This window comes from Bactrocera dorsalis, chromosome 2 (genome assembly GCF_023373825.1).
Source record: "Bactrocera dorsalis isolate Fly_Bdor chromosome 2, ASM2337382v1, whole genome shotgun sequence".
NCBI lineage: Eukaryota > Metazoa > Arthropoda > Insecta > Diptera > Tephritidae > Bactrocera > Bactrocera dorsalis.
The window spans coordinates 37,132,605-37,141,678 of NC_064304.1; the positions used below are offsets into that span (position 1 = coordinate 37,132,605).

Genomic DNA, 9,074 nt, shown 5'->3' on the forward strand with positions numbered 1-9,074 from the left:
CAACTATTTTTCTAAGAAAGACAACTTTCAACTTTAGACAATGTTAGCACGCTAGATGGCAATCTATGTCAAATATTTTCCGTTTCACTTTTTCGATTGTGTTAATTAATTTTTTTTCGTGTCACCTGCCACGACAATGAAGCTGTTTCTTAGTGAGTACCCTCGCAATTAGCGGTTAACTAAAACAGTCGGCGCAAGTATCGACTGACAGCCGGATGCTGTTGACAGACTTTTTGGGTCGTTCGCGCGCCAATAAGCACCAACTTTCAAATTAATACTTGCGCACGAGATGTTTGTAACTGTAAATATGCATGTACATATTTAAAATAAAATTGATTTAAGCGATCGTGAGTGTATGTAGTAAGTGCTAATAGGCGAAATAAATATGCAGTATCTTCAATGTTTATTGACTGCCTTTAGCTGACGTCTGTCTCCTGTCCTGTCTCCTGTGCTGCATTACTCATTTAATTGCTTCGCAAAGAAGACATCGAATAAATGGAAGAGTGAAGTACAAATCTTTGTTGTTGATTTTTGCATTTAACAGTCCCTTGAAGTATTTTTATGAGGAAATCTCAAATAAAGGCGTGCTGTTACGGGCATATTTGCACAATAAATATTGATTTTGCTAAAAGTAGTAATACAAATTTTTAAAATAAACATTTTTCAATTATTATGCCACAATAAATATTATAATATTTGTGTTTAATTAACGGTATTTTTTAAATTACTTTTTGAATTGCTCATCTGCTGAGCACAACTAGTGAATAGATTGGCGCGATCAATTGTGGTCACTTGAGCCATCCAGTAGCGATCTGTGTTGGCTCAGAAGTTATCTATAAAATTGACTCTGCGATATTTAAATTCGGGAACTCGAAGCTTCTTAAAGGTACTAAAGATAATGCCTTTATTAATTTACAATTTTCAGAAATATGATTTTAATCTAGCCTGAAAATATGTTTAGGAAAACTCTACATTATCGAAGTGTTGATTGTTTAAGATGATTTAATAAGCTTTGTAATGAATTTTGCATCCTCTTTATAAGAACACTCAGGTTAGATTGGCGCTTGTGAATATCATGATAATAATTAAAAACTTCTACCGGGCGATCTCAGGGAAATTTTTCCAAAGGAAATTTTTTTAATAGCATTTTGTTGACGGAGCCGTAGCTGAGAGTGTACACAAAGACCGAGGAGAGTCGATTCGGTCGACTATCTAACGACTTGTCACATTTTACGTCGAGATCTTGAACTGAAAGCCTACAAAATACAGCTTTTCGTTCTATGGACTCTTGAAAAATTCCATAAGATCCGACGTTTTCGAGCCAAATTTTGTGCAGCGATGAGACCCATTTCTGTCTCTACGACTACGTAACAATAATTCAACGGATGGATCATCTGAGGCGTAGCCGCGGCCAACATTTGAAAGAGCTAATATTCAAAAAATAAATGCCCAAGAATGTTCTTTCGAAGGATAGTAAACATTCTCCATTAAATTTGAAAAAGTAGGGAACCTCGTAATGAATCATATGGATGAAGAATTCATAAAGGCGGATTACTAAGCTCAACAAAGCAGTAAATAGTGTTAATAAAACGATGTAAATACCTTCAAAAGTACTCCATTATCGTGGCCAATAGGAACCGTCTAATACTCGTAACACTAGCCGTTGTTTTTTGTCAAAACTTTTTGCGCACGGGACAGTCAGCGATCGTCAACAAGCAGTTCATATGCGACTAAAGCGTTCGAATAACTTGAGTTAAGCTGTCTGACACTTAGTACTCACTGATCCAAACAAGGTTAGATCGCCGGAAGAAAAACCCAATTCCGGTATCGTAGTAGCTGTTGTTGTGAGAATTGGTGAGCGAAAATGTTCATGTTGTTCAGTATGACAAACTGTAACAATATACCGATCAAGTTTCAGACACGATCAACTTCCGACAGGTACTGAATGTCATTCAAATGAAGCGTACACCTTCATTGGCTCCCTCCCAGTGAATGGCGTACTTGGAATCTAAGCACCACCTACTGCAGAACTAGAGCACGAGTTGCTGCGTAAAACAAGAGTAAACCTCTCGTAAAACCTTCGTTCTGGTTGTTGTAGCAGATCAAACTCCTACTTATCCAGAATAGACCCCAACATACAAAACCCATGCTCGGCATGCAATGAATCTTCGCATGACACCAATTAACTCTTCACATGCCTAATGAAACCAAATCATTTAATTCTCCTCTCTTTATGGTCCGAACCCGTCGAAAGAGCTCGTTTATTTGGGCCTACCATTAAGCGATTTCGATTACAGCTAACTTATTACTTTTCCCCAAGCAAGGTCTGAATAATCGTTACAACAAAAACAACAGCCTTAGAAACTAGAAAATAGACGACTCATACCTCCGTGAAAGTTTGCACTCATCCATTGGACCTAAACATTTTACAACGGGCAATGAACTTAAATTATTTTGATTTTAGAACAGCATAATTAGTTTGATGAAGAGATATAAACGTCATAACCCCACCTGGCGAAATAGGTCAGAGCATTTGTGTCTTCTTATTCTGACTAGGACTGAAAATTAAACCAAACCAGATTCCTAACAGCTCGATCTGTTTGTCAGTGAATACAATGCTTGGTTACATAAGAATACAAACGATTCTCCGTATGAATATAGTTTGAAGAATGCCGAGGTCTCTTACTGCCTCAAGTCCATATAGACAGATCCTTTTGGAGTATATGTCTCTTCATTCATATTAAATAGGCTAAAACTAGAGGGATTTGATACTTATTTGGAACTAAAACAACAGCTTTTGGCGAAAAAAATAGTAGCAGGCCAAACCACAGTGGGCGGGATTACAGGTGCAATGTTTCAATAGGAACATTGAATCAAAAAAAGTCACAAAATTGAACACTTTTCCGATACAGTGCCTATATTTCAAAAGATTTCGGAAGTTTCAAGTGGTCATCACTGAAAGAAATGACTACTTTAAAAGTATTATTCTAAGCGCCTTCGCATGAATTATTTTCGCATACTTTCGGAAAATGGTCACAGCACGCTGATAGAATTTGTACTCACACTTATTCTACTTATATTATTCAATAATTACATAATTCTTATTGAGAAAATTAATTTTGACTTACCATTTTGTACAAGACAGCTGAGCAGGACGACGAAGCCGATGAGTATGCAGGCCAACGGCCTATGTAGCAGCCTGTAGCTGGAGACAGCTGTGGATGCTGCAATTCGGCTGCGATTCTCACTCGGCGCAGTCCTCGTTGTATTTGTATTTATACTTTCTGCTGCCACTGTGCACATTCCCTGACGAAGCGATTTGTACGCGCGAGCGCGTGCTATATATACGTGCGACATCCTCGATTGTTTTAGTAGGCGCGGCGAATCGCGTTACTGACGCGGCGGCGAATGCAAAGCGCGCGGCGGTGCGACGGAAGTTTTTGCCAGCAAAAAAAGGCGAACTAATAAGCGAGTGTGCTAATGCAACGAACCACAAGCGGAAATGTTATTAACTGCGTGAAAATAGGCAAAACGGGCGATTGGAGTTGTAGTTGGAGTCAGCGGGCGAATTTGTGAGCCGCGCGTTACTTATGAAATGCGGCGCCTTGAAAAAATGCGCTTCGTTTATGCGTTCGGCATGTATAAACGTTTCTTCTGGGGGCGATTACTTTTTAATTACGCGCTAGTGTTGTTGTTGCTGTTGCTTCTGCTTTTCGCCGACTAGCAATGGCGTTAATGATAATGATGGCGGCGACGAAGATGACGACGACGACGATGACGATGGCAACTTTGTATTCATTGATTTGTTGCCGCTAACGGTTTTTATTGTTTTTGTGCTTTGCTGTTGCTATTGTTGGTATTGTTGTTGTTGTAATGTAGTAATAGTAAATGTTTATTTGCCTTCGCACGCGCACATACAAGTCGGAAAAGTTTCACAACCGCGCGCTCACACACACACACACACAGACAAAGGCAAAGCAATTGTAGGCGCGCGCCTACAAGCTCACAAATACACGCGCGCACTCACCAACACCGAACACAATAAACGAGTGTAGACGAGTGTGGATTTTGTGCTGCTTGTTCTGCTGCTACTTTGTTGTTTTTCTTTTCGATTGTGTGTGATGTGTTTTTTTTTTTTTGTATTGGTGTGTGCGCCTAGCGTCCTTTTACTTCAACGCGCCTCCAACTATGCAGCGCGCAGATACACAGCGCTTTGTATTTATATACCAGTTATGTTATTGTTGTTGTAAATAACAAATGTTGCGCATATAATGCAATTGTTGTTGCGTTTGGCAGCAAACTTATTGTTGTTACTATTATTTGGTGCTTATGCTGGTGGCTTTTCGGTCATAACCACTATGTGTTGGCTTATGTATATAAGTTTGCATATACATATATTATGTATATGTATATTTACTTTTCGGCGCAGTTATTTAGTCGCTGTTGAATTTTATTCCAATATTTATATTTTGTTTGCAATTTTGGTTACGGTCCTGCTATTGTTGTTGTTTTTGTTATTGTTATGGTCATGCAGCCAACGCTAAGCGCTGTTCGACCCGCACAACTTGACAAAATGGCGCATATGCATGCAGCAATTGTATAATCCTTGAAGTGAATTTTTAGTGTAGAAAATTTGCTTCGAGAATTTCACTAATTTTTGCGAACTTTTATTTCAAATCTCAGAAGTTGTTGCACATAAAATAATTTGCAGTGTTATTTATGTCAATATTTAATGTTTTAATTTTTATAAAAATTTTTAATTTCTATAATATTTTTAGTTTTTATAATATTTTTAATATATGTATATATATATTTTTTTTATTTCACATAAAAATATTTTTTTTTTACATTAATAACATTTTTTTTTCATTTGAATTAATTAATTATTTTTATTTGGAAAATATTTGTTTGTAATATTTTCTGCTTATATGCAAACGCAAAATTATTGTCGTCGTTGCTTGTAAGGTTATTAGTTAATTGATTTTTATTAAAAATTTAGGCTTGCACAGATTTATTGTCGCCGCTTAATATATTAATTTTCAAACAAAAATGTTGTGTGCTTATATATTATTTATTAATATATACATATAGAATTTATTTATTATTTTTTTTGTAAATTAATTTTTATTTTTTTTGGGTTATTGTTTTAGTTATTCGCTTTAATTATTTTTTAATATTTATTATAATTTTTTTAATATTTTTTCTAATGTTAAATTACTTCACAATTTTTTTAGTTTCAACTATTTTCTGCACATTTGTTTGCAGTTATTACTTAATTTCAGATTTTTGTTAGTTTTAATTATGTTCTGTATTTTTTTTTTTTTTTTGTTGGTATATTTAATCTTTATATTTTTTTAACCTTTTTATGATTTCAAAAATTTTCCGAATTAATTTTTAAATTTATTTATTTATTTTTTGTTAATATTTCATCTCTTTCTCGAATATTTTTCATCGTTTTGTATATATTTTTACTTTGCTTTGTATTTTTCGTTTATTTTATATCTATTTACTCCTTCACTTTGCAGTATTCCACGCTCCGCAATGCGTTAAACAAAAATTTTCAACATAAACTTAAAAAGTGTGTTCACCAAACGCTGATTATCACTCCATTTCGTTGCTCATCATTGATTTTTTCACAAAAACTTTTCCCAAACACTTTTGCCAGCGTTCAAAAATATTTTTTCTTTCAACTTTTCTTAATTAATTCTGCAACATTTTTGCTGGCTGCGCTGCAGAAAAAAACCAAAAATATTATGATTTTTCAACTTTTTTCCTTAAATTTGCTGCTGTTTACATACACAGACACACACACGCGCGCAGGCAAATGAAAAAGGAAACACAAAAATTTTCAATTAGCAAAACGTCTATGACGATGCTAAGCATACGCCGCGATATCCAATACGCTCGTCAGGGAATTCGGTCTCGGACTGAATACCGTAATTCCAACACACCATACAAAATGTCGCTGGAGTCAAAGCTGGTGCTGCCACTGACGCTGCTGCTGCTTGAACTGTTGCTGTTGCTGTTGCTGTTGCCGCAGCCGCTTTGCTGCTCTCTGCAGTGTCGTTACCAGTTAGCGTTGAGCTTACACTACATTTTCAACAACAACAACGCTTGTTAAGCTCACCACATGCGCCAGTTGGCCTCCCTCAGCAAGAAGACGCGCACAGCGCTGCTGCGAAGCTCTGTTGGTTGGCGCTTTTCGTGCTGCTGTCGCCACCAGGCAAGTGTGGTGAATTCGGCGTTGAGCTCCACACTAAAAAAGCTCCAACGCGCTGCGTATGCCCTTCCAGCAAAAAGTCAAAAATAATAACAGCAAAACGTAAAAAACAAACAACAATAATAAATTCACATAGTACAAAAAGTCGTTAACTCCAAAACAAAGCAGCCAGCAGAATTTCTATGCAGCGCCGAAGAGAGAAAAAAAAAACATAATTAAACTTAATCGTCCAACCTGCTAATGCTGCTTCTGTAGCCGGTATTTTTGTTGCTCTTCTATTTTTGACTGTTATTTCCGTGGTTATTACATATTTTGTTTTCGAAACCCCAAAAACAACTAAGAAAGGTTTAAGCTCAGCCGAAACCGAAAATGAATGCTCTGCTAAATTGTAGTAGAGCTAGTGGTGTAAATGTCTCGAAATGTCTGTACAATTATTAAATAAAATATAGTAAAACGATGTTCATAATTTTGTACTAAATTGAAGATTTTGTTTAGCATAGTTAGCACGATCCGACTGAGATCAAATATGCACCATTTTGTCAGATAGCCATTTTGAAGATAAAACCACTACTATAGGTTTCTATCCCAGTTTTAGGTATTGGCAAAAAACGGAAGCAGTCGATGTTTGCAAGCTTCTCTTGATGCCAATTTCCAACAACAAACAAACAGGTGAGGTTTTAGGCTTCATTTAACCAAAAAAAATAAATAAATTCGGGGAAATTGAAAAAAAGTTACAGCTGTTCAAAAATGCATGATAATAATGAAGAAATTCGCTATATTTGGAAATTTTTGTATAAAAACGGGAAGCATTCCACTCAAGCCACCAATGAAATTTGTGAAGTTTACGGAGACGATGCTGTATCAGTTCTTGTAGCACAATACAATAGTCGCTTGCTTCCGTTCTGGAAATTTCGATTTTAAAGCTGCACTTCGCTCCTGTCGACCTATCGTTGAAAAAGTCGAGGTAATTATGGATAAGATTGACCAGGACCGTCAAATAAGCAGCCATGACATCGCTAAGGAACTTAACATTTATCAGCAAACGGTTTTGAATAATTTAAAAAAGGCTGGCTACAAAAAGAAGCTCTATGTTTGAGTACCACATGAATTGCCTGTAAAAAATTGAAAGGACCGAATTAACATCTGCTATTCTTTGTTGAAATGAAACCGAACCATCTCTGAAGCGAATGGTAACAGAAGACGAAGAGTGGATCAAATACGACAATAATGTGCGAAATCGATCATGATCCAAGCTTGGTCAGGGTCGCAAAGCCAGGATTGACGCCTCGAAAGGTTATGTTGAGTGTTTAGTTTGATTGGAAAGGAATCATCCACTATGAGCTGCTCCAGCCTGGTCGAACGATTGATTCTACATTTTACTGTCAACAACTGATGAGATTAAAGAATGCAATTGAAAAAAGCGGCCAAAGTTGATCAACAGTAAGGGTCTTCCACTAGGACAACGCTATCCACACACATCTTTGATGACTTCGCAAAAAGTGGGAGAGCTTGGGTGGGAAGTTTTGATGCATCCACAATATAGTCGTGACCTTGCACCATCGGACTCCCATTTGTTTCGGTCAATGCAGAACTCCCTTAATGTAGTAAAGTTAGCTTCAAGAGAAGCCTGTGAAAATTACTTGTCACAATTTTTCGCGAAAACCAGAAAATTTTTACACTGATGGATAAGCGTCCCTAGTGGGAAAATGACATAAAGTGTTAGACCAAAATGGTACATATTTGGTTCATTAAAGTTCATTATAAATAAAAAAAAAATATAAATATAAAAAAAAGATTTGTTGAAATTTGATCAGAAATACGGAATGACTTTTTCGCTATAAACATTAAATCTTAATATCCTATATAATATATAATAATATATATCCTATATATATATATCCTATATAAATTAAGAGATTGGAATGTAACATGGGTTAGGTAAGACATAGACCAGTTTTGGTCCTTTGTGATACCATATGGAGTTCAGTTACCAGGCGGAGTAGTTATTCTTTAGGATGCCTACGCTTGACGCGAATTTTAAAAGACCCTGCGGCCTCACTATCGATATCTCCAACAGTGTACCATACCGTGGAGACCAGAAATGCGTACACTGCCTGAAAACTCTATAGACCAATTCATCGATTTTGTCCATTATTCTTAGTGCGATATCAATCAATATGTGAAACAACTTACTTATCGTTTGTTTTTGCCAGTCTGGGTCAAATTTGATCAGATGTAATAACTCTATATTTTCGAATATCTATTTTGGTAAAATTCTACAAACAACAATTAGGTGCACAAAACCTTTGTACTCCATGCAACATGTTGCGAGAGTATAAGGAAGCGCAAAAGCAACAAATCATAAATGAACAGTAGCCAATGATAGAGCACACATATTAACCGATATATCTATGTTTATATACCTGTACATACATATGCACTACACACGCTCAGATGTGGAACTACACACATGTCTATGCGAACATAACTGTATACTAAATATACAGTACAATATATATGTATTGTACAAATGTCATGAGCATACAAATTATGACCCACCTGCGTTCCCAACTAACACTTACAAATGTTTTTGGATATGATTGTGTGTGTGTGTGCAACTACTTTTTCTAATATGAATGAACTCACTAAAAGTACACTCACACCCTTGATTCCGTGTGTTTTAAATTAATTTTCGCTTCTAAGCTTTCATCATCTTTTTTTTGGCAAATTTTTCTATTTACCTTCCTAATGTTTGGTTTAACTCTTTGTACATTTCATATTCGTTTGCACCTTCGTTTTTGTGGTGCGCCAAAGAGTTTCGGTCGCTTCATTCCAGTTATAAATAAAATCTTTT

The 9,074-nt window shown here is 36.1% G+C and overlaps 1 protein-coding gene across 1 annotated transcript in view; it reads right to left on the reverse strand.

Annotated features, from left to right (window-relative positions):
• Positions 1–5,944, reverse strand: part of LOC105226366 (protein Skeletor, isoforms B/C) — a 97,986-nt gene extending 92,042 nt beyond the window's left edge. The window contains exon 1 of the mRNA XM_011205220.4: positions 3,129–5,944. Within this exon, the coding sequence (XP_011203522.2) occupies positions 3,129–3,357 (229 nt within the window). The 5' untranslated portion in view covers positions 3,358–5,944. The remainder of the gene's footprint in view (positions 1–3,128) is intronic.
• Positions 5,945–9,074: the final 3,130 nt, after the last annotated feature.